Source organism: Excalfactoria chinensis, chromosome 7, assembly GCF_039878825.1.
Source record: "Excalfactoria chinensis isolate bCotChi1 chromosome 7, bCotChi1.hap2, whole genome shotgun sequence".
NCBI classification, from domain to species: domain Eukaryota; kingdom Metazoa; phylum Chordata; class Aves; order Galliformes; family Phasianidae; genus Excalfactoria; species Excalfactoria chinensis.
Window position 1 is genome coordinate 202156 of NC_092831.1, and position 24280 is coordinate 226435.

Sequence of the window (24280 nt, forward strand, 5' to 3'; positions counted from 1 at the left end):
CGATTTTTGAAAGTAAAAGTTTGTATGCAGATAAATAATTGGATGAAATTCTACACTGAAGCTTGAAGACTGTATTCCCAGGGACAATCTGCAGTTTAAGTAGACAGCAACTAATTTATAGTGATTCTAACACAGAGTAACTCTTTTCAATCCATGAGGTTTAAGAAATGAAACCTGCACTGACGCCTACAAAGTGCATTTATTACAAAAACTGATGGGTTCCAGTAACCAGAGAAAAGCAGAACAACAACAACAAACAAAAAACCCACCCTGTTCTTTAATGAGGAATTATAATTGGAGGAAATACAAGAAAAGAAATACCTGTTTCTCCCCACGAGGCATCAATGGCATTGATGTCAACTTTATAGTCCTCAATTGCCAAGATGTAACAAACCACCTGTCAAAACCAACAGATTTAGTGAGACACAAGAATCTATCAAGCCATGTTTCACTTGCTATTAAAAGATCATTAAATTAAATGATAAAAATAGGGAAGGAGAAAGTATATGGGAAATATGGACATTTTCAGGGTGCATGAGAAGTGCTACACAGAATGTCTGGAAAATACTGAAATTTGAAATAGCAGAATGTAATTTATTTAAAATTAAAAACGTTTTTTCTAGATAAGAAAAACAAAAATTAGGACATTTTTAGATAAAGGTAATTTTTTATAATAGATGAGATCAATTTCTCTCGTCATTGAGTAGTTGGCTGCTTTCACTTTCATCAGTGGATAACAAATAAGATCTTTTACTAGACTGAGTTAATCATTAATTCAAGTTAAATGCAGTTCAGAATCTTCAAATGCATATTGTGACACACTGAATGTTACCACTACCACTGGAGACTTCGTACAACCTCGAGAACAGCGATGAAAAAGACAGAGACTTACATGTGGACAAAATTCTGAAGCAATTCATTGTATGGGATATTTAATTACGGCATTTGAAAGAGTTTCTAAGAATGCATAATACTTAAAATACCAGAAATTCCAACAGTTCTGCTTTACAAACCCTTCAAAAACAAAACAAAACAAACCTGCAAGTACTGTTGTACCATTCTGATAGATTCCAACAGACTAGGAAATATTCCAGTTATCAACCTACCTGGCAGTGTCCCATACTGGAAGCTGCCGTCAGTGATTGCTGCAGTGCTTGGCTTTTTCTTAGTGAGTTTTGCTCCTGAGAAGAAGCTTTCCAAACAACATTCAGAAGATATTCAAGGATATCACAGTGCCCTCTCAATGCACTGTGGACCAAAGCACACTGCCCTTTTTTGTCTAGATAGTCAGCCTGCATTGGAAAAAATAAAGTTAAAAAGTCTAGTGAAAGGTCATGGGGGGAAGCAGCTCCTGAGCACTGGAAGAGAGCAAATGTCACTCCTATCTTCAAGAATTGGCAGAAGAAAGATCAAACAGCCTCACTTCAGTCACTGGGAAAGTTATGAAGAAACTAAGCCTGGAAATCATTTCTAAATGTGCAAGGGATGCAATGGTGAACAGAAACAGTCAAGGTTGATCTACCAAGGGAAAATCATGCTTAACCAGCCTGGTGGTCTTCCACAAGGAGACAAGGTGACTAGCTCAGCAGAACTGCACATGTCATCTGTGCTGACTTTAGTGAGGCTTCCGACACTGCCATAGCACTGTCATGGACAAGCTGATGGATACACATTACACAACATTCAGTGATGTGTACCTAAAACTGGCTGAACAAATGAGCCCAAGCACAAAGTCCAGCTGGACACAACTCATTAGCAGTATAAGCAGTATACTCCTGTGATGAACAACAGGCCTGATACTGTTCAGCACCTTCATCAGTGCCCCTGTATGATGGGACAGAGTGCAAACTCACCACATTTGTAGGTGACAAAAATCTGGAAAGAGTGGCTGATAAGTCAAATGACTGTGCTGCCATGCTCGTGGACCTCAACAGGATAGAGGTCTGGGCTGGGACTGCAACAAAGTGTGCAGTCTTCCAGCTGGGAAGGAACTAGGCATCAGTTCACAGAGAGGGCAGACTGGCTGCGCTGCAAATGCTGGAAGGTCAGACCTCTGCATTTTGTACTTGGCTTTCTAAGCAATAGAAATGCAAAGGTTTTGATACCTGGTAGGTGTGTAGTCCTTTGGAGTAATCATGAATGTGTGTAAGATTAGTCATGGACATGATCAGAGAGAAAATGTTCTGTTGAAAAGTCTGTGTACATGTTCTGGACTTTCTTTTTGTACTCTCTGTGTTAATTATATCAGCATGTAGTTATGTAATCAACAACTTTCTTAGGCCCCTGCAAGACTTTTTGCTGTGCAAACTGCAGTCTTTGTCCATCATCTTACCTTTGCGCCCTTTTTGCACAGCAGTGACACTATGTTCATGTGACCCGCAGCCGCTGCATAACAAAGTGGGGTCATTCCATTTTCTGATGCTCCATCAATAGCAGCTCCAAATTCTAGTAGAAGAGTGACCACTTCCTCATGTCCAAGGTGTGACTGAACACACAGTACTGGAGCATTATTTAGTACTTCAGTCTTATAATTCACATTTGCACCTGCCAAGATCAGCAGCCGGCTGACCTAAAATTTAATTTAAATAAAACATTTAATTCAAATTTGGCTGAATTTTCATTTAGATCTTTATACGTAACTCCCTGATTTAGAAGCAGATTTAATTGGCAGACATGGGCTTTCCAATATACAAAGCAGAACAAAAACTTATAAATCACCTGCCAGCAAATGCATTACTGTACCATGTAACAAAGTGCTCTCAGTATAAGATCCGCCTCTATCTTGGAACTCACTGCACTCTCACCACAAATTCTAGTGTTGCAACGCTACAATTTTTGAAGCTGTATATATAAAATGAAGAACTGGATTGCATTAAAAAAACTAAAACTGTGAGTGTGTGCACATGTGCAGACAACCAACTTTCCAATCAAAATGTAGAGCAGTTTTGCTAGAATAGGAATGCATCATCCTGGCTTTCCCAATCCATAACCTAGGGCACTCATCTCACAGCTCTGCCATTTTGCATCTTCTTGTTATCACAGTACTTCTTCTTTTAATTCAATTCACTTGATACTCCCCCCCATACATGGAAATACAGCTGAACCCTGCCCAGCAAAACAGGTCATACTTCTGACCTCCTGAAAAGGCATCCTAAGTAACAGAGTGTGGCTACAACAAAATCAAGGTGAACTCTTTCTTTACACCAATCAAGGAAAACTGAATGGGACATTAACAACTCCTTGAAAAAGTACTTGCAGGCTTGTTATAAAAGATTTCAGTTACTATTTACAGATGCATTTTTGTTTTCTGAACTGTTACAATAATTTCAACATTCATTAACAGAGTAATAGCAACAGTGGCAGATGGAACACTGATTATACACCAGTGCTCGTTTCCTTACCTTCACATTGGGTGTATAGATGTTTCTCAGGGAAGCAAGGGCTGCAGACAGTCCATCTGTACTATAACCAATCCACAAGGCTTGAAGATGACTGGAAGAAATCCCAGTCCTTTTACTGAGACCCTAGCAGGAGTGATATAACAGGAAATCTCTCTGTAGTGTGTTAAAGACTATTTATAGCTACACTTCATCAGTACAAAAAGAAAATACATTTTTTGTAAATGCCAGTAACAATTTCAAGTATTTTGTACAAGCTTCCAACAAATTATTAAAGCAACTCAGATTAGCATCTCTAAGGTACACTGATACATATAGGTCCTGAAATCTATTATGCTAATGGCTTTACCTTAAAAATGTGAGCTTTAAGTATATGATGACCAAGTTCCATAGTCTGTTGGCGGTTTAGTTTTCCTTCTTGTCGAGAAAACATGAAAGCCAATAAAGCATGTCCATTCCTAGTAACAGGAACAGAATACAAAGAGAACAGCTTTTATAACTACACTTTGCAGTAAATTTGGCAAATATTAGTCACGTTTGTGTTTTAACATTCATCTGTCCTCTCAACAATAGCTGAGATCAATTATGGAAAACAACTGCAGTTATTTGAAAATGACTTCTTGCAAGTTTCATTTACCTTGGCTCACATAAGAAGTCCGTATTTTCACCATCCGCTCTCCAAACCAGCCATTCTCTGAAGGAAGGGTGGCAGAACATACGTGTTTTGTCACGTCTTTTTATCAGAAAACATGAAAGAGCTTCCATCCTTTGGCTGAAGTCCTCCCATTGTTGCTCTCCATTTATTTGACCTGCATTAATAGCTTGGAAAATCTGTTCATCTGTCATGGGATGTAAGGATGCCAGAGCCACGTTTAATATTGGCAGGGCTCGCTCAAATGCAGAGTTGGTCATAAACTTCATGTTGCACTGAAGTAAGTACAGTTCTGACAGAGACACTGGAACTACCTTGTAGCTTGCACTTTTGATTACTAAATGACCTTTTTGGAAAAGATCCAGAGTCAGTTTCAAATAGAGATAAGATCCCAGGCTTCTCATGATCAGATGGTTACTCACTTTCCCAATTATAGCCGCATCAGCTTTTCCATTTAAAGATATGTTGTTTATAATTTCCTGACTGTTATAAATTCTGTACTGAATGTAAGCACTCAAGTCATCATGAATTTCTTTATTGTCTGGAAAATCGTCCAGGGATATTTTGACGAAGGGCAGTGAACTTGCTACCTCCTGGGGAAGAAAGAACAACAGGCATTATAGCATTCCACAGCTGCACACCAAGTACTCAGTGATGTGTCTTTGCTATAGTTATCTTCTGTAATGAGTAGAGATAGACTGAAACCAAATTTTCTATCACTACTGTGGCTTTGCAAATGCAGGCCGCCAGTAAGAGGTGAAACAGTATTTCTGCATTCCATCATTTTGCACAGGATGTTCTCAAATGTTTTACTGGGCAATCTCTGCAAGGCTGTATAGCTCATCTCCTATACAAACCATCACTTCAAAACTAAGGGAACAAAAAAGTTACCATAACAGAACACTAATATGGGCAAGGGGGAAGGCAGGAGGTGGAAGGAATTGTCTATTAAACAACAGATCTAACGATGAGAGGAGAAAAGAATATTCTCATTGTCACACTGTCTAGTAATAACATACCACAAAGGTACTTCACAGAATCACAGAATCACAGAATTATAGGGGTTGGAAGGGACCTCTAGAGATCATCGAGTCCAACCCCCCTGCCAAAGCAGGCTCCCTACACCACGTCGCACAGGTAGGCGTCCAGGCGGGTCTTGAATATCTCCAGAGAAGGAGACTCCACCACCTCCCTGGGCAGCCTGTTCCAGTGCTCCGTCACCCTCACCGTAAAGAAGTTCTTGCGCACATTCGTGCGGAACTTCCTATGCTGGAGTTTCAGCCCGTTGCCCCTAGTCCTGTCCCCACGCACTACTGAAAAGAGACCAGCCTCGCCACTATAGCTCCCACACCTCAGGTATTTATAAACCTGGATCAAGTCCCCTCTCAGCCTTCTTTTCTCAAGGCTAAACAGACCCAGTTCCCTAAGTCTCTCCTCGTAGGGGAGATGGTCCAGGCCCTTCACCATCTTTTTGGCCCTCCGCTGGACTCTTTCCAAGAGATCCCTGTCTTTTTTGTACTGGGGAGCCCAGAACTGGACACAGTATTCCAGATGAGGCCTCACCAGGGCAGAGAAGAGGGGGAGGATCACCTCCCTTGACCTGCTGGCTACGCTCTTTTTAATGCACCCCAGAATGCCATTGGCCTTTTTGGCTACAAGGGCACACTGCTGGCTCATGGCCAACCTGTCGTCCACCAGGACGCCCAGGTCCCTCTCAGCAGAGCTCCTCTCCAGCAGGTCTTCCCCCAACCTGTACTGGTGTATGCAATTATTTCTACCGAGATGCAAGACTCTACACTTGCTTATGTTAAACCTCATCCGGTTTCTTACTGCCCAGCTCTCCAGCCTGTCCAGGTCTCTCTGAATGGCCGCACAGCCTTCAGGCGTGTCAGCCAATCCTCCCAGCTTCGTGTCATCAGCAAACTTGCTGAGGGTGGCCACTATCCCCTCATCAAGGTCGTTGATGAAGATGTTGAACAAGACTGGACCCAGCACAGACCCCTGGGGGACGCCGCTAGTCACAGGCCTCCAGCCAGACACCGCACCGCCAACGACAACCCTCTGCACTCTGCCAGTCAGCCAATTCTCGATCCACTTCACCGTCCACTCTACTTACTACACACATACAGTGCTGTTTAGTTTAAGGCAAGTATCAAGTATGGCACAGTCACACTTCAGCACGTCTACCTGAAAACATTTTTATGGCCTACTTCTATCTAGACATACTCTCAGTTGTGTTAGAAAATATATTCTATGGAGCTGGACTTCTGTCCTCCTTCATGTTTTCTTCTTTGCATATGTGGGATGCCTAGTTGAGCAGCAGCATGGGAACGATAGGGCTGTATCTCATGCACTGAAAATATAAAGGTTGCTATCTAAGGGGAAGGACAACTAAGATGACATACTTCTAAAAGTATTATTATTAAACTGAAGTAAAAAGAAAACAGTGAAGAACTTAGAACAGGACTAGTGCTGGAAATAAAGCCAACAACATGACTTCCAACTGAACTTTGCTGTGCAGTTCAAGAAAAAACGCCGGTATAGTCTCAAGTATTCTAAAGACTATTGAGAGTATCTTTCAGTTGCCCAATTCTGACAAAACGCTCTGACTTTGGAGTTATTTGTTCAGAGGGAGCAATGCTACAAAGGCTGCAAATCAATTGCATCAATCCTGACAGCGGAATTGCAACTTATCCCTTCCTACAGAGCTGGGTAATACCGGATTTACACTCCAGCACATAGACTGTTTAGATAAGACCACTATGCGCTTCTAATCATTACTAAATTTTTCACTCATTAATTTGTTCATTTCCCTCCAGAAAGACAAAGAAACATAGTTCCCCACTTTTTGTACTAGCAATTCAATTAGCATACTTAAGAAAGAGATCTGAAACAGAACAAACACACCTCCCCTATCGTACTTCTGCTATAAAAAAAAATGCAATGATAAAGGAGGCAAAAGAAAAAACAAACCAACAAACAAACAAACAAAACAACAAAAAACCCCAACCCTAAGGACGTGACTCTGAACTCCTCTACAACCTGTGTTTTTCTTAACAACGCAGTTACATCCCTATAAAAGATCACTTTGCTTTTGCTGGTAAGAAAGAGGTCAAAGGGTTCTGTGTTTTTTTACCTGAAAATTAGTTCTCACAGTCACAATGAGCTTCAGCCAGGGAGGGAACTTACAAATTATCTTAGAGATAAATGATGAAATTGTGTCACCATAATCAGGTTTATGAAATTCAGCATCGTTTAGACCATCGATCAGAATGATGTATTCTTCCTCTGGAATTTTCTGCTCTGGAATACAAAAATTACAAAATAGAAAAGGTGATTATGAATTCTCCTATTTGCATCATTTTATTCTCAAATTTTAAATGCCAGGGAATAAAAATGTATTTTTCTGCCTAGCAATTCATTTTATGGCATTTAAGTATTATTTTTTACAGATTAAACGTTTTAACTGCTGAAAAACAGTACAACTACCACTTCAACCAACCTATCTATTATACTTAATGATACTGTTCAGACAGCAAAATCAGTTAATAGCTTTGGTTTTCAAACCTCATAATTGTAAAACAACATTGCCAAAGAGTGATAAAATAAATAGAAGCAATCACAGTACAGGGGCTTTGATTGTGCTATTTGCGGTGGATCTGTTTTACAACTGATTTGAAAAGAGTTTAATGATTAAATAAGGCCGTTAGCCCGTAACAGAAGAGATGCACAGATCGGGGGAAGGATGAGCATGCACGCTGTTTAAGCTACCAGTTGACATAAGTTTTAACCACTTACTTAGAAGTTATGTTTTACTGAACTTATCAAACCAAGAACAACATACAACTCGTAAAAATCATAACAGCATCTGTCTGCACTTTCAAAACCGAGAAGACTATTTTGTAACTGCTTAATAAACTAACGCTGTTCGTTCTGGTCAAGAATGAAAGCTCCAGGGACACACATCAGATCTGCCAATGAACATCACATACATTTGTTAACAGACAAAAAAATGTCAGGAGCTGCAGTTTGATGTTCAGAGGAACAATACGAACTTTGTTCACAAAAACCTCCCTCACCTCCCCTGAGTACCTGCTCAGGTTGGACACAGACTGTAAGGCCAAATAAAGGCAGATTCTACAGGATTTATTTTGTTAAACACAAAATCATCTCATTGCGTTTCCTTGGAAAACTGCTGTATGGGAAACTGTTGATCACAGCCTGAACCTCTGACTGACCAGCACGAGTCGCAGCAGCACAGGCAAAGGTAATTCAGCTGCTACCGGAAGGGGCAGAGCTTGGCTCCACCTCTCCCAGATCTCATCTGAGGGCTGACTACCACTAAGGCAGGATCTCTTCCTCTGGAGATCGCTCCTATGTGGAGTTTACTGTGAACCTTCAACTCAGGTGAGTATTTTCCATTTATCATAGATTATCTTTCTATCATGATAATCTTTCATACGAAACATCTGTTTAACCTCTGTTTACCTATTGACTGTATACATTGAACAGCTATCCTTGAGTTTTCTGGCAAGAAACAAACATAAGGTTTACGTGATTTTTGGATGCTTCATAGAGTCTGACTTCAAAACACAGAACAACTACCACAGCTGAAGAATCTTTTCCTCAGGAACGTTCTGCTTTACCTACTTCTCTTCTGGCATTAGGACAGACATTTTCAAAGGCTTTCATTTCTATTTTTTCCCACAATTTTTAAACAACTTAAATTCAGATTCCAAATCACTTCCTGCTTGACTTACCTTTCCTGAGGTTTGACAGTGGTTCCAACACTCCTCTTTTAAAAGCTGCTGCTGGATCTTGAACACAAGATCTCAGGCTAAGCATGCTTTGTAAGTGAGGCTCTTTTATTAGAAGATCTTTGTATGCTGTTAATTGACTCGAACGACAAAGCAAAGCTGCAATGCTGTGCACAAATTCTGGGACAAGACAAGTGTAAGTGTTGTCAGCTTGACAATAGTGATAAGCAACAACCTGGAGAAAAGAAGAAACAAAAAGGTTACCCAGTGAATTTTTAAGACACAGCATTAGAAAGCCATGCATGATAGAGTTTACTACATTTCTCTTTCGTCTACAAAACATTTTTCAGGGATAGAATAATTATCCAACTCTGCAATTTGTGTCATGTGACTTGTGTAAAGGCTTAGGAAGTTAGACACTGAAATGGATTTTGACTGTGTAGGGCACGCCAAAATGGAATATAATCAAAATGTCCAATTCTTACAGCAAAAATAGATACTTACCAATAAAAAATAATACAAGTTACACTTCTTTGAAAAAAACAAGCCATAAGGAAAATACAGTGTTCAGAGCAGCCCCAGCGAGTTTCGTAATGCTGTTTCCAAATAATACACGAGTGTAAAGACATCATCAATAATGCAATGTTTTCCTCAGAATTATTTGCTTAACGCACACAACACAGTCATTGATTTATTTTTACTACTTTTGCAAAAGGTTATAAAGAGCATAATAACACACACACACAAGTAGAACAAACCATCAGATGTACAATTGCTTACTCCAAACTCTCACAGTACAGAGAACAGACAACATTCAGACACTTTGCACCATGGATTACAGATTCATTATGTACTGCCCGAACACTTTATTGTCCTTCAGAATGTTGCTGATTGATATCACACTGAGCAAATACTCAAACAGAATGCACAGCCTCTTTTGGAAGTTAGGGATCCGAACCTTTTCATACACAGCAAATGAAACTTGTTTTTTCAACTTAACAGTGTTTCCAAGACCAAGCAGAAATCAATTAATAATGCAAAAGGCAGAAAAGGCAGCTGCTTTTTTCATTTAGAAGTATTCAAGACTAGAGCCATTGTCCCACTGCTGACTGCTGGCATACCCAGGAGGCTTTGCAAATCAGTCTGTTCCCTCCCCACGACCAGAGGTTTTGAAACGTGCTGAAAAAGAAGTTCCATTGCTAAAGGAAAACTCACCTTTGAGGCAAGGCGTTTCACAGAGTCACCTGTTTGATTCTGGTTGTCAGGAGTACCAGGACAATTCATGGTCTTCATCGTATAGGTACCACTTGGAGGAGGAGCAGACAGAGGTATCTGACTTAAGGGAATCTCCTGACGGGAATCGCTGCCTATTTTTAAAAACAACAAATATAAAAAAGGCCAAATGTGCTGAAAACAGACTGTTTTACATGAAAAGATCGTGGGATGCCTTTATTGCCAGTGCAAAAGACTGAACCATTCTATCAAAGAAGTCTGCAACTACTTCAATAAACGTAGGTATGTATTTGCAGCCTTACCATTTTGAAGCAATCCAACAGGCTTTTAGATCAAAGTTACATTCGCTAAAACTAAAACCATCATGCTGTTAAGTTCTGTCATGAAAATAATGCTTTTACTGACTCATTTGAACTTAGAGTTATTATGTGACTAAACTGCTGGGAATCATCAACGTGTGATTAGTTGAAGTGACATCAGTGGACATAGTGGAAATGACAGTCCACTTCAATCCTCTCAGTTAACACAGGTACTAGATTGGCTTGCAGACAGAAAACTACAGATCTAGCAGGGGCCTTCTGAAGACACAACTGTTTTATCCATAGCCTTATTCCTGTCTCTGCTTCAACTTTATGGAAAACATTTGGTTCCAAAAACTTCATGGTTACTGTGAGGAACAAAAGTATCACTTCTCTCCTTTCAAATAAACAATCAGGTGAACAAATGAATGGGAACCATTAGGTCACAGCCTGGATCAGTGACTGAGAACCCAGTGAAGGGATGTGGTCAGCCCTGGGAGCACAGCTGCAAGTAAATCACCTGTGCAACTGGAAGGGATGGACCCTGGCTCCACCTCTCTAACTTGATTTAAGGGCTGGCCACCAAAAGGAAATTATCTCTACTTGGTGATTGTCTCCTTTTGGAGTTTTCAGCAGGCTCTGAACCTAAGATAGGGTAAGCCATTCCTTCTTTATTACTAAATTATGGTGCTGCCTTCCTTGGGTGATCCAAAACTGGTTAAAGGCAACTGTATCAACTGCTTCCCATCCTTGCAACAAGCTACTACAAATCACAGACTATCCTGAGCTGGAAGGGAAGTGCAAGGACCACTGACTCCAGCCTCCGGTCCCACACAGGACCACCCAAAACCCCGACCTGATGTCTGACAGTTGTGTTCTAATGCTCTTTGTGCCTCAGCAGCTCAGGGCCATGACCGCTGCTCTGGGGAGCCTGTTCCATGTCTGACCACCATCTGGTGAAGCATTAGCACAGGTTACCCACAGGGCTATAAGCAACTTGATCTAGCTGTAGGTGTCCCTGTTCACTGCAGGGGAGTTAGATCAGATGGCCTTTAAAGGTTGCTTCCAGCTCAAATGATTCTGTAAGCCCTGCTAAATGAGGTCAGAAAAGCAAGCAGTGTTCTGATTATAGTCATCAGCACATTAACCCAAACAATTATTCTCAGAAGGGACTTACTCTGGGGGGATGAATTAGGACTGTTTGAAGCTATTTGCCTCATGCGACTTCCATGGCAGCTAAGTGCCACCAGACGAGAAATAATTGCAGTCTTCCCAAATCCCACATTCCCAGTAATAACTGTTCCTCTGCTTTCTGCCAGACCCGTATTCTTCAGTTTTTCTTCAATTGCCTGAAACAGCCATTCTCTTCCAACAAACACCGAGTCTGTCGTTATGCTTGGCACTTCAAACAGTAATGGCTTTAACAAGATGTCTTGAGGCTTATAGGTGACAAAATGTGCTGAGAAGAAGTGGCAGGGAGAAAAGTTTATTAGAAGAAACCAGACATGCAATAAAACAGATATTTTGTTCAGTGGCATTTTTCATCATGTTCACAATAAGAATTCTTCTAAGGCTTTCATAATGGAAACAAGAAAAAACAATTTGCTCAGTTTGGGTCACCTCCATAATTCTTATGTGAAGTAAACTTTGAACAAGTTTTAAAATACCCTATAATATACATGTATTTTTGAACGTGGCTTTTCTTAAAAAGTCATCAATAATTCTATACAATAAAAAGTACCAAACCTTTTTCAATTTAACATGAGCCACACTACTGAGCATTTCAGTATCAAGTCTTTAAAGCTGTAAAAACATCTACAGAGAAATAGAAAAAGGTAGATAAATTTTTTTCTAGTTTTAAATAAAGTATTTTTTAAGTAACATAAAAATAATGTTACTAACCTCTTCAGTCCCTTTGAAGCTACAAGAAAAGAATGTGCTCTATACACAGCTAGAAGCATAGTCACGCTTGATAACATTAATTAACATGTTCGGTAAACACATGACAAGATGTGTAAGAGAATTTTATTTTGATGTATTGAAGTTTACAAATCTGGTAATATTCACTGATGAAATTTACACAAACATTCAGCTTTAATCAATAAATATGAAAACTGCCAATACCAATAGTGTTTTTCAAATATCAGAAATATTAAGGCCTATTTTTGTCACCAACAGGCTTAGTGGTATTAGATCAGTTTTTTTTTCCAGCACCAGAACTCTAATGACAGTTTCTGAAGACCTTTAACCCACTGAAGTGTCTCTTAAATTGCAGTTAACTGAGTAAAACTGAGTAAAAACTGGTAAAATATGGCAGACAGGAAAGCTGTCATTGGTATCACGTAACTTCACTATGGACGTTCACATGATCTACACAGCACTGCTTACAAGCACTTAGGTAAACAATATACTGATTTACCACTAAAAGCCATACGTTTTGTCTCTAAATCACAGCACTACACAGCAAAGAGTATGAACAGGCACGTTACTTTCAAATAAGATCTGTGATCTGTCATGAGTACTCTAAAATACCATATGTATTACAAAATCGCTAACAACAGTGTGACTGTGCCAAGACAGTTACAGATGTGACTGTGCCTACCTTTGTTTTCTTGCTGCACTCTTCCACCAGCAGTGTTGTGCCAAGGTAAGCGAATTGAAGTGCGTAAAGGAGTATTCCTTTGTCCATCCAAATAACTCAGATCTTCTAGTTTGGTAGAACTTGTTGCTACAGTATTAAGAAATTGAAGATCATTAAGTTTATTTTTATTACATGATATATTATTACTTTTTTTTTGGGGGGGGGGAGGGAACTAGGGGGTGTAAATAAAACACAAGCTAGCAGTTTCTCTATGTGGAAAGAGAGATCTCTTCTTCCTATACTACTGACTCCCTGAAATACTTCAGTGTTCTTCAGTCAAGTATTCTTTTCTCACCAGCTTATCTATTTGATTCAAAACTTGGCCAGCTGAATTCAAAGAGACACTGTAACTCCTGAATAGAAGCTTAAAAAAAAAACAGTTCAGAGCTGCTACCAAACTGTCCCCTGCAGGCAGCCTAGCACTGGATTCTGGCTGCTGCTGCCAAGCCTTCACTTCTTGAACAAACTTACTGAGCTGCCAGTCGGCATTTTTTCCTTTTGCTGTTCCACTCCATCCCAATTTGCTGGCCTTTGCAGAAACGTACACATCACACATCACACATCACACATCACACAACTCCTTGGAAAATAACATGGAGAATGTTTCCCTTTTTATTTTTTTTCAGTTGAATCAGCAAGTTGGTGCTTTCACAACGATAACACTTATCTACGCTTATTTGTAATCTGTGACTTTGCAGGTCCAAAATTTCAAGTGGCATTATCAGAAGTTCAAAATTCCTGCCCAAGTTGCTCGAACATCCTATGCCAAAATATTGCCATTCATAGTTTTAAAAGTTGGTTTACCAACTGTATTTCCCTCACACAACTTGTCACACTAAGAAAACTCCCATGCAGCAATTTCTGTTTCAGCTTTTAAGCTAAAAATAGTCCCTTCTACAGAAAACAGTTTCTAGCTGGAATCAAGTACGGTATCTTTCTCTCTTCCTTCTGAACATCAATAACCAATCCCTCTAACCTCTCCACTGTTTTTCTTCACTCTGTGTTTACTACGTAACTTCTAACTTTCGGTTAGCTGTTAACTAAATCTAGCTTCACATATATGGTACCCACACTTCCCAATACTTTATCCGATGATTTTGTTTGCAGGGTCATAGTTACATAAGCAAATATCCTGTTACTGAATTTGTTGGGTACTGCTAACGGAGCTCAAGACAGATGCACTTGTCCAGGTATTTATCGATTTCACAACACTTGAGGCAATTTATGTATCTATTTGGCTTAGAACTTATGCTTCTTTGTCCAATAAAAATACTTCCATACTAACAACATCATAACTTCAACTGAAAGATGAAACAGAAATGTCATATCACTGACAAAAAATCCTTTTCGTATCTCAGTATTCACCTGCAACAGAGTTTGGACGAGGCATTATTAAAGATCCAGAACTCTGAGTGTAAGGAACAGGACCCTCTCCTGTTGGTACTTCCTTTGGCAAATTCTCAGCAGATCCAATGGCCTCCTCTTCTGCAACTGGTGAACAATTGTCAGTTCTTCGATCATGACCAACTCCTCGGTGTGCTCCAGCTCTGAGACTCCCATCCTTGCTCCATTCCAAACTGGATCCACTGCGATCATCATTTTCTGATGAGCTTGTTACAGTTGCTGAGAAAGAAAATCAGATGTGAAGTACACCTCAGAAGAAAATGGCCTACCTGTGTTAATATGCATGATGGTTTTCAAACTCATATAGCATCTGTGGCCTGGTTCTGCAGTGGATATTCTGTTAAACTGGAGTAACATTACTTATCTAAAAGGCCTAACAACACAGCTTCTCAGACTTCCAAACGCAAATAGACATTATGTCTATTATTCGCACTACGAATTAAGATGCTTACCTATTATTCCACTGTCCTTGCTCTCCAGGGTGGAGCTAGGGCTCCTCATGGTTTCACAGGGACTACCTTTGTTGGCTGCTGCTTTCCCAGTACAGCTATTGAGTGTTGAGCATGGGCTATCAGTGCTCGGAGATGTAGTGCTGCTTGTGAGGGTAGAACATGGACTGACTCCTTGACTGGCTATTGTACACTGCAACGTGAAGAAAAAGGAATAGATATTGCACAGAAGGCAGTACACCACTGTGTGGAAATTCAGAAACATCAATGTGAAATAAAGCAAAACATTCATTTTCCGAGTGAAAATTTCAATAAATGGAAGCTTTATCTTGATTGGAAGCATTAAGGACACAATTTCAGATTACTCTTAAAAATATCTTAAAAGTCTTAAAATTGAGACCTTAAAATCCTAAAAATTTAAGAATTCATTATTCACTTGTAGTTATAGTGAGACAGAATTCTTCTCTATTAAATATTTACTGGCAAAATACATATCCAAACTTTGTGTTAGAAGTAATGGAAATGAAGTCTTATTAACCTTTCCCTGTCATGGAAACCCAACAGATGATTTCTGAGGCCTGGGATTATAAAAGAAGAAAGGAAAGGAAGAAATTGGTAATCACAGTGTTTCAGTTAGAACATGAACTTCATACAGATACCAGCTACTTGGTACCCATGATTAAAAAGCAAAACAAAACAAAAAATTCACAACCATAAAACCAAATATGTATAGCCTGATTGTTATAATTCAGCTACAATTCTACTACCTTATGACTATTAAAATAGAATCTATTTTGGTAAAGTATCAAGTAGCTGCACGTAGCAAATAACGAAAATAACATGAGAATTCTAAGATAAACAGAATGAACATTATATTTTTCCAATAATCCTACCATGGATTCATTTTTTTCTTCTAGATGAGCAGATGTTGGTATCCCTTCTCCCAGTAAAAAACCCAATCTCGTCATCAATTCTTGTGCTGCAGGAGAACAGCTTGAGTCTTTATCAGGCTTTGCTTTAGAGAGGAGAGTGGGGAGGGAAAGTTGGTGAAAATTAGAGTTACATTTGGGAAATGTTACGAGAGGTAGAAAGAGTACAATTAGATGCAAGCAGCAGATCTTCTATCAGCTTCTCTAACAGAGAAGCTAATGCCACATAGTCTTTAAATTGTTGGTAGGCCTTGAATTCTCTGCATAGCTGCACAAATCTGGGGTTAAAAACAAACAAAAAACCCACCACCCTGACAGTCAAAACAGAAAGGATAAGTGAAATCAGCTGTATTAAAACAAACATCATCGGACTGATGAGCAACATGATGACTAGTTTGAATCAACAGCAGCATGTCCCTATCAAAGCTCACTGTCAGATTGAAAGACTATTCCAGTACTTTTTCATACAGTTTCAGGTTATGTTAAAAATGTGAAAAGTAGAGTTAATGACACAGATGATTTATAAACATTGCGTCTATACCATACATTGAGTTATTTATTGCCAACCGTTTGGAATCACCCATCAAACTATACAGCTCTTCCCCAACTGAAACTTTTATATAGTATTTAAGTCTTTTGACTCTTAAAGCTGACCACCAGCTGCATTAGCTACTACCTGGTCCTGTAATGAGGGAAAAGTGAAGGACAGCCTGAGGTACTTCCCAAGCAGTGTGTTCTGAGCAAGGCACCAAGCCTGCTGATCTCATCCCCACACAACTGGGAGGTAATAGGGGCATTCTTCAAAACAGTTCCATCAGTGTGCAGTTTGGAAACTTCATGTAACAGAAAGTTCCTAATTGATGAGGAATGCCTCAGGGAATGAGTGAAGAAAAGGAGAGAGATATAACTGCATGGACTTGTTAAGTTTAAGGAGAAAAGCAGAAACCTCTCAGCTGCACGTCTACACCATCAAAAAACACAGCAGGAAAAGAGTAATGACGACTAAACTGTTCCTTTACTTTTGTTTTTCCTTTGCAGCTTTTCTAGGCCAAATGCATGTCAGGTGCGGATATTTCACACAAAAAAACCCCAAAATACCACAACATATGATCTCCAACCACATAAGACACAACAGATGTTTAGCGGCATTTACAAGAAATAGCATATTTTCCCCCAGCTGTAGGCTGTAAGAAAACCAGAAAAAAACTGTGATTTTGATAGAACTGAACAGATTGCTCAGTAAGCTTTACTTTCATGTTTCAGTTTTACTGAGCAACAAAGCCCACAGTTTGTAAACACGAGTATTTCACTGGAAGAACATCTTTCTGCATTTCACTCCAGCTCAATGCCTGCTTAAACACATATGTTGCTTAACTTCCTGGACAGCTTCAGGTTTTAGACTGGAATATCTGACCATCCTTCACCAATGCCAAAAAGAGGAAGTCTACAAAACAGAGTCAAGAGCCAAAGCTTTTGCATCTCTGAATACTGCCAGGTCTTGGAATATTTGTCCGGGAAAAGCACTTCCTCTACAGTATGTGTCATTTTGATTATTATCTTTAAAGTAAGAACACTAGAAATAAAAGAGTTTATTAAATTCAATTGCCACAAAAACCTATTGTTATTTTATTTAAATTTTAACCTTGTACAGGTTTGAGTAAGCATTAAACAGTAACAATGCCAGTTCAGCAACAAGGACAGAATCCAGTGGCCTAATTTGTTCAGCCCACCAACCACCAATGAATCCTTTCACACTGGGTTTCAGGTTTGGCTATGAGTTTCTCTTTCTCTGGGAATACAATTCTGTCAAGAGGAGGATTATTATGAGGAGGTGATCATTAGGTAAGGGAGATGAGGGCTACAAGCACTAAAACTATTATGAAGATGCAAGCATGACAGAGATCAGACTAACTGTAACATATCACACAGGGAATAAAGGAACAAGAGGAGGAAACAATTACAGTGAATTCTATTTTCACTATTACTTATTAAAGATAACAGGCTTTATATATATATATGTATATATATATATATAAAGAAATTATTTATTTTTAAAAGGGTCGTTTCCCTTAAAATTGAGGCAAAAGAAAAAAGCAAACAACAAAAATTACTCATCTGGAACCTGATGATTAATTTAATGAGGTCATTTAAGTTAAAAAAATAAAAGTAACGTTAAACACGTGAAATCCATGATATGGTGCATACAGTCATATACCAAATTATGGGTCATTCTGCTCTGACCATGACATTCACTGTCAAAGCTACGTTCTGTTACGGGCTTGCCAAAGGTAATGAACATAAAACACCAAGGACACCCATCAGCTCTAGAGGTAGCTTTGACCAGCTCTGTCAACACAGAATTCTGCTGTTACTCCCTCTTCTTAATTAGGAAGCTTTCACAAAGTTTCTAAAAGGACTAACTGTCTCCAGTGCAGAACTGCACATGTGGAATCAATCTACACTGAAAATAAATTCATAAAAATCCTAGTAGACCTTTGGCGTATACAGCAATAAACAACAGTTGATGTCACTTTGCCTGCAGTACGCACACATCTCCAAGAATTGTGACAAAGATCATGTAAATATAATGAAAAACATCTCATCCTTACTACAAGAATATTACATTTGCCAAACACTCTTAGAAATAAAGAAACAAATTTCAGTATAATTACTTTTTATCACTTTCTTTGAAATGAATGGATGAAGTATCACCAAACAGATTCTTACCATTTTGACTGGGTTCTTCTTGCTCTGACTGTTTTCTCAGCAGTAGAATTGCCTCACCTGGCACTCTAGGACTTTCCACATACTTGGCCTTTCTGATTGGACCTGTAAAGGAAAATAGCTGAATGCATCTAATTTTTTCCAGATGTACCACAAATTTCAAATGTAAAGTGTCTCTCCTCAGAGACACAAATAATGTAGAGGAACTAGTTCTTAGACACACAGCTGCTACTGTAAGAGCTCAAGAGCTGTTGCAATTTCACACTTGTGAGAAATAAATGCTCTGCTTGTGCTTTTTGGAATGTAAACCAGTCTGCGTACTCCAACAGTCCTCACAATTTCCTATATATGTAAAGAGTGATTGTTCTCAGTGTCTGAACTTGTACATCCAGCAGGCCTTCTCTTTACAGAGCTTTCGTTTTCCAATACAACGGGAAGATAATTTTGTTATTAGCACCTCTAAAACTAAAAGTAAATACAAGTAGTTCACAGAATCACAGCATCATAGAATAGCTTGGGTCAGAAGAGACCTGCCAGCCCCACCCCTGCCTTGGGCTGGTGCCCCAGGCTCCATCTATGTCCTTTGGTACCCGCAGGGATGGGCAGCAATACCAGGGCCTCATCACCCTCCGAATAAAGAATTTCCTCCTAATATCTAACCTAAATCTCCCCTCCTTTAGTTTAAAACCATGTAAAAAGTTGGGTTCCCTCCTGATTATAAACTCCTTAAAGTTTAAGACAGGACTACTGGAATTCTTTGTGAAGTGTCAATAAAGCCACCCGAACTTTTTAAGGTTTTGGTGATTCATCCAGAAGAAAAAAATATTGCCTAGAAGTCCCTAAAACACAGTAAATTACTAGACGGCAAAATACAAAAGTTGAGGTGTTCCAGGGGATTTCCCCAGCTCTAGCAATAAATAATGTTTTTTCCTCATTTAAATACAAGCTCTGCTTATACTTTAGAGCTAAAATCTCAGGTTCTTGCTATCACGCATCATCATCATAAGAGTAGGAAAGGAAGTTTCCTCACTTGAAAATATCCCTGACATTCTGATTTTAATACCATTAGGCCACAGCAGTGACACAGTTCCAGAGAAAATTATTCTACAGATAGCAGCCCACCTTTTCATCTTGTGTGTTTCTATTTTACTCCTTTTCAAAAGCATCATAATAATAATAAATAGTTTCAAAAGCAAGAGCACAGACCCTGTTACGTTTCATGATGACCGTTTCTTTTCTAACTTCCCCAGAATCCTGGACTTACAGTCACACGATCACATACCATGTTTTTTACTTTTATTCTTTCAAACAAGAAACCTTAATTCTGTCAAATTCAAATGGGAGAAGCTTCATTCTTAAGTGCTATATGATGTTATATATCCTAGGAGAAGAAAAGGAAATAATAAAATGGCAGCAGCCTTTTAAGGGATATACTAATCCTCCTTAAGTCTGCTGGAAGGGCACCATGGCAAGAAACAAGCAATCCAGACTTCTAGAGGGTGTCAGTGTCATGTGTACTTGATACATGAATTAGATGGATCTACTAATGATGATGCATAACAGTTCTTCCAGCACAGGTTTGGGATGTGATAACCAAAGGCAGCCTTGGTTATACTGATCATCAATCACATAGTGGGTTACAAGAGCGACAGGAGTGAGAAAAGCAAAATGGCAGACTACAAAGCCTGAATTTCAAGAGAGCTGCCTCAAGTTTATTCAAGGAATTCAAGGCTGAAAGAGCTCAGGATATTGGTAGACTATTAATAACAGCCTCCTCCAAACACAAAAGCAGTCCACCCTGATACTGCAACAAGCAGGAGTTCAGCTTGGCTTACAATTCAACTTCAGTACAAAAAGGTGGGATACAGGAACTGGTAATAGGACAAAGGGAGGAACTTAGAAATACTGATGGGCATGTGGGGATGATGCTATGAAAGCCAAAGTTCACTCAAAGGTAAAACTGGAAAGAAAAGCAGACAACAAGAACTCCTGCTGCTACTGGAGAGCCACCAAAACAGTCAAGGGACCGGAGCACTTCCCTGTCAAGCACTGAAACTTGTTACTCAGGCAGGCTGTGCAGTCTCATCACTGAAAGATCTGACTAGGCAATGCCCTGAGCTGATCCTGCTTTGTGAAAATGTTGTGAGGTACCGTGTGAAAGGCCTTACTGAAGTCCAGATAGATGACATCAGTGGCTCTTTCCTCATCCATTGATGCAGAGACACCATCATATAAGGCCACTAGGTACCCTTGCTGAAGCCATGCTGGTTCTCCTGTATCAGCTCCCAGCTTTCCATGTGTATTAGCACAGCTTCCAGGAGGATCTGCTCCATGACCTGTCCCGACACAGATGGGACTGACTGACTTACTGTGGCTTACTGATCCTATTCCCAGACAAGAGACCTCATGCTGAAAAATTCTTCCCTGTACTGTCTTTTTCTGCTTTTTTTTTCCACCTCATCAACTCTTTCATTAAGGAAGCTTTTGACTCCAACAAACCAGTAGCTTTAATTCCACCAGTATTTTTGTTTCTTTACTAAGTTAAGATATAGTTTCTTCCCTCCTTTTATAGTTATACAGTTGAGGATTGAACCAGATCCAGAAGCACTGGTACTCCTCCAAGCTCTTCAAACAAAAAGCTTCCCCACCTCCTATGCAAATAATTAAAACACGGTGTCACTCACAGTAGATTGTGCAAACAGGATTGTCGAGCCTTCTGTGTTCCAGTTCAGAAGCTCAGCTTATTCTTCTGTGGTTTTGCCTGTGCATGGATAATGAGGTTCTAGGGCTGAACTACTTGCAGGCTGACTGGCAAACAGGCAGTTATTACTGTGCATGCACTGCAGCAAAGGTACCTCTGTCAGTTGTGCAGATTTACCAACATACCTGTCTACAACAAACCAAGCTGCTAACACATGAGGAATAATTACAGACAGATCAGTTCAGGCTCAATCCTGAATCCCTACCTAGAGTGGTAGTGCATAAAAGAAAGGGAAACAGAAGTGCCTTGCCACTGCTCAGAACGGCAGTTTCAAAAAGACACTAAAGCCAAGACCAGGGGATCCTTAGACTAGCAGTTTCCAAATCTGTTCTGAGCAGATGGCTCTAAACTTGCAAGACACTAGGGTCTCCAAACTGGAGAACTGATAATTATGTCATTCATGGAACAGATATGCCTAAGATTCAACAAAATCCTCTCAGTCTAAAGGGACAGAACAAAACCAACATACTACCCACAGCACCCGTGCAGCTAACTCATTCTGGCAAAAGCATTCCATCGCCTGAATTTGGAGTCAAGAACTACCTGATGGTGTACAACATTCAAAGGGAAACTCCTTCATAGTATAACCTATTTTCCAGCTATTGCATATCAGATAACTAAAGAAACTGGAAGCAGTCTAGAAGGTAAAATAACCCTTCAAAATTAGCAACTGTACACCTGATTAAGGATAATATGCCTGACAGCAATGAGGAAAAATTCTTTTTATGTAACTTAAAATCATGCATTAAACCGATCCTGTTTGGAAACATACACGACCTGAATGCCATTTTAAAATTGTGTTGTCTGTTTTTCTGGGGTGTTTTTTTTCTGCCCCCACACTACGTGGTGTAGTATGTTACCAAAATTTACTGGGATCTTCAGAAGATCTACAATACCGTCTGCCTAACAGGTTACAGTTAAAGAACTCGCTTTCCTTCAAACACTACCTATGAACGTGCAACTTTCTAGAAAGGTAGGAAATTAAGTTTAAAACATACCTCCATCAGTAACTGAATCCCTTTTGGTGGAACAGAAATGCTATTTTTTCAGTAGTGATAACCAGATAACCAGATTGTGAGAGGATGAAGCAACTATGGAAGGAAAAGTTTTGCCCATATCCAACTCAAAATGCTGATACATTTGAAGAAGTGACAAGAGATGATAAAGCTTTCTGCTCAGCCAGCAGAGAAGACAACCAAAGAAAAGTAACTTAAAAAAATATCCTTCACAGATTAAAACCTACTTGGAAATATGCAAAAACAGCAAGGAAAGGAGAAACAGTAAAAGCAAATTGTTAATTAATTTTCATTGCACGGTGTTTTTCTACACAATATTTTTAAATAATTGGGAAAAACATTTGTTTTCCATTGATGACATAAGCATAATTAAGTGCTTACTTTTAAATCAACAAACACAGATACAGGTCAAGATAAAAGGACACATTTGCTACAAAAGCAGAAATGTTCTCAGTATGAAGCCATCAAAAACACGTTTTAAGTGCAGGTAACTATTGGTTAACTACTTCTGTTTTTAAATGCATAACTCTGAAACCTACTGCTAGGAAAACATGACTGATTTTAATTTACTAACCAAAATTTGGAAGATAATGGGCTCAATAAGGACTTAGGAAAAACCCTTAATTAAATAGTGGATAGTATTTAGTGATACACTCTTCAATTACGATCTCTGAATACATGGAATATTGTTTCCATTTAGCTGATGCTAATCAGAATTTCAACTCAAAGAAATTAATTACACAAGTATATCATGTTATATGCATAAGACCATCAGCATGCCGGGGTTACAAGAAGAATTAGAACTACAGAAAGAAACAAAGGTAAGAACAATATTTCAATGGTCAATTTTCTTCCTTTGGTTTACTGCCTTAGATGCTTTCAAAGATGTTTAGAAGCATTAATAATATTGTTTATGTGAAATATACCTCACTGAGTAGTAGTTTCATTAGAACAGCTGTATCACATCTGAACTTCAGAATGCTTCTTTAACTCTCCCTGCAGTCGTCACTGCTTTCATCCATAGTATCATGAAAAAGAAACCTCAAGATGCTGATCATACCACAGAATTGCAAGGGTTGGAAGGGACCCCTAGAGATCACTGAGTCCAATCCTGCTAAAGCAGCATTCAGATGGGACTTGAGTATCTTCAGATATGGCACAGTCTCTCTGGGCAACCTGCTCCAGTGCTCCGTCACTCTCACAGTAAAGTTCTTAATATGCTACTGAACGGAGTGTTTTGCAATTAGTACAGCTAGCATCCTTCTTGCTTTTTATTACCTATGGGTACTAGCCTGACCATTTGTACTAAATCATTCTCCATCAGCTTCAATTTGTTGAGTCTCAAAGGAATAGCACAGAATGTTTCTACTGGCTAGGTATCTAGTTAGGCATTCATCCCAAACAATGGCACAGAAAAGCCAGTGTATTCAAAACACTTCTTTCCTGTGTATGCTTTTTGGGTTTTGGTCTATTTGTCACCATGGAATGATTCTGAAGGTGTGAATATGGCTTCTCATTTGAAATTCAGGAATTGTTAAACATTTTCTGCAAGAGAAACAGCAGCCCCTTCTATGCTTATATAAGCGTGTCACTAAAGGAAACTGAGCTGCAAGGTTGGTTAGATACCATGTCAAATGCAGTTCAGTTGTCCCAACAGTAACGCAGCAAGGAGTCAGACCCCAAGGTTCACTTAAGTCTTTAGCAAAAAAAGCCAACATGCTTCCCTCTATACTAAAACATGGAGTCCTTGCAAAGCTGTTTATTACACAAGACACTTGCAGCAAGAGACAAGACTAGAAAATACTTTCTGTGCCTCAGATTTTCAACTTGACTGTAAATACTGATAGTCAAAATAAGAATACTTGTATTTGCTATCCTCTCCTAAATCTTTGGGTAATAACTTCAATTTCTGTAAGAAGGCTTGTTCATCAAGGCCTTTCGCAGGCTAACCAAAAACCACTTTTGTCAGTCCTCTGCTTACACTTTGTGAGCTTTACAACAAAGAATTTCAAAACTG

At 39.3% G+C, this 24280-nt stretch overlaps 1 protein-coding gene across 4 annotated transcripts in view; it reads right to left on the reverse strand.

The window, feature by feature from the left end:
- The window catches only part of TANC1 (tetratricopeptide repeat, ankyrin repeat and coiled-coil containing 1), a 57662-nt gene that overhangs the window by 8049 nt on the left and 25333 nt on the right, over nucleotides 1-24280 (reverse strand). For 3 of the 4 annotated variants that reach the window (XM_072342510.1, XM_072342509.1, XM_072342511.1), the window contains 15 exons: nucleotides 18490-18591; nucleotides 15727-15848; nucleotides 14837-15026; nucleotides 14346-14603; nucleotides 12942-13067; nucleotides 11517-11798; nucleotides 10023-10174; nucleotides 8811-9042; nucleotides 7187-7353; nucleotides 4036-4643; nucleotides 3748-3856; nucleotides 3402-3524; nucleotides 2333-2569; nucleotides 1107-1292; nucleotides 322-397 (listed from right to left, as the gene is read on the reverse strand). In XM_072342510.1, the coding sequence (XP_072198611.1) occupies nucleotides 322-397; nucleotides 1107-1292; nucleotides 2333-2569; nucleotides 3402-3524; nucleotides 3748-3856; nucleotides 4036-4643; nucleotides 7187-7353; nucleotides 8811-9042; nucleotides 10023-10174; nucleotides 11517-11798; nucleotides 12942-13067; nucleotides 14346-14603; nucleotides 14837-15026; nucleotides 15727-15848; nucleotides 18490-18591 (2970 nt within the window). Of the gene's footprint in view, nucleotides 1-321; nucleotides 398-1106; nucleotides 1293-2332; nucleotides 2570-3401; nucleotides 3525-3747; nucleotides 3857-4035; nucleotides 4644-7186; nucleotides 7354-8810; nucleotides 9043-10022; nucleotides 10175-11516; nucleotides 11799-12941; nucleotides 13068-14345; nucleotides 14604-14836; nucleotides 15027-15726; nucleotides 15849-18489; nucleotides 18595-24280 lie in introns of those variants that run through there. The other variant, XM_072342512.1, reaches the window with a different exon arrangement.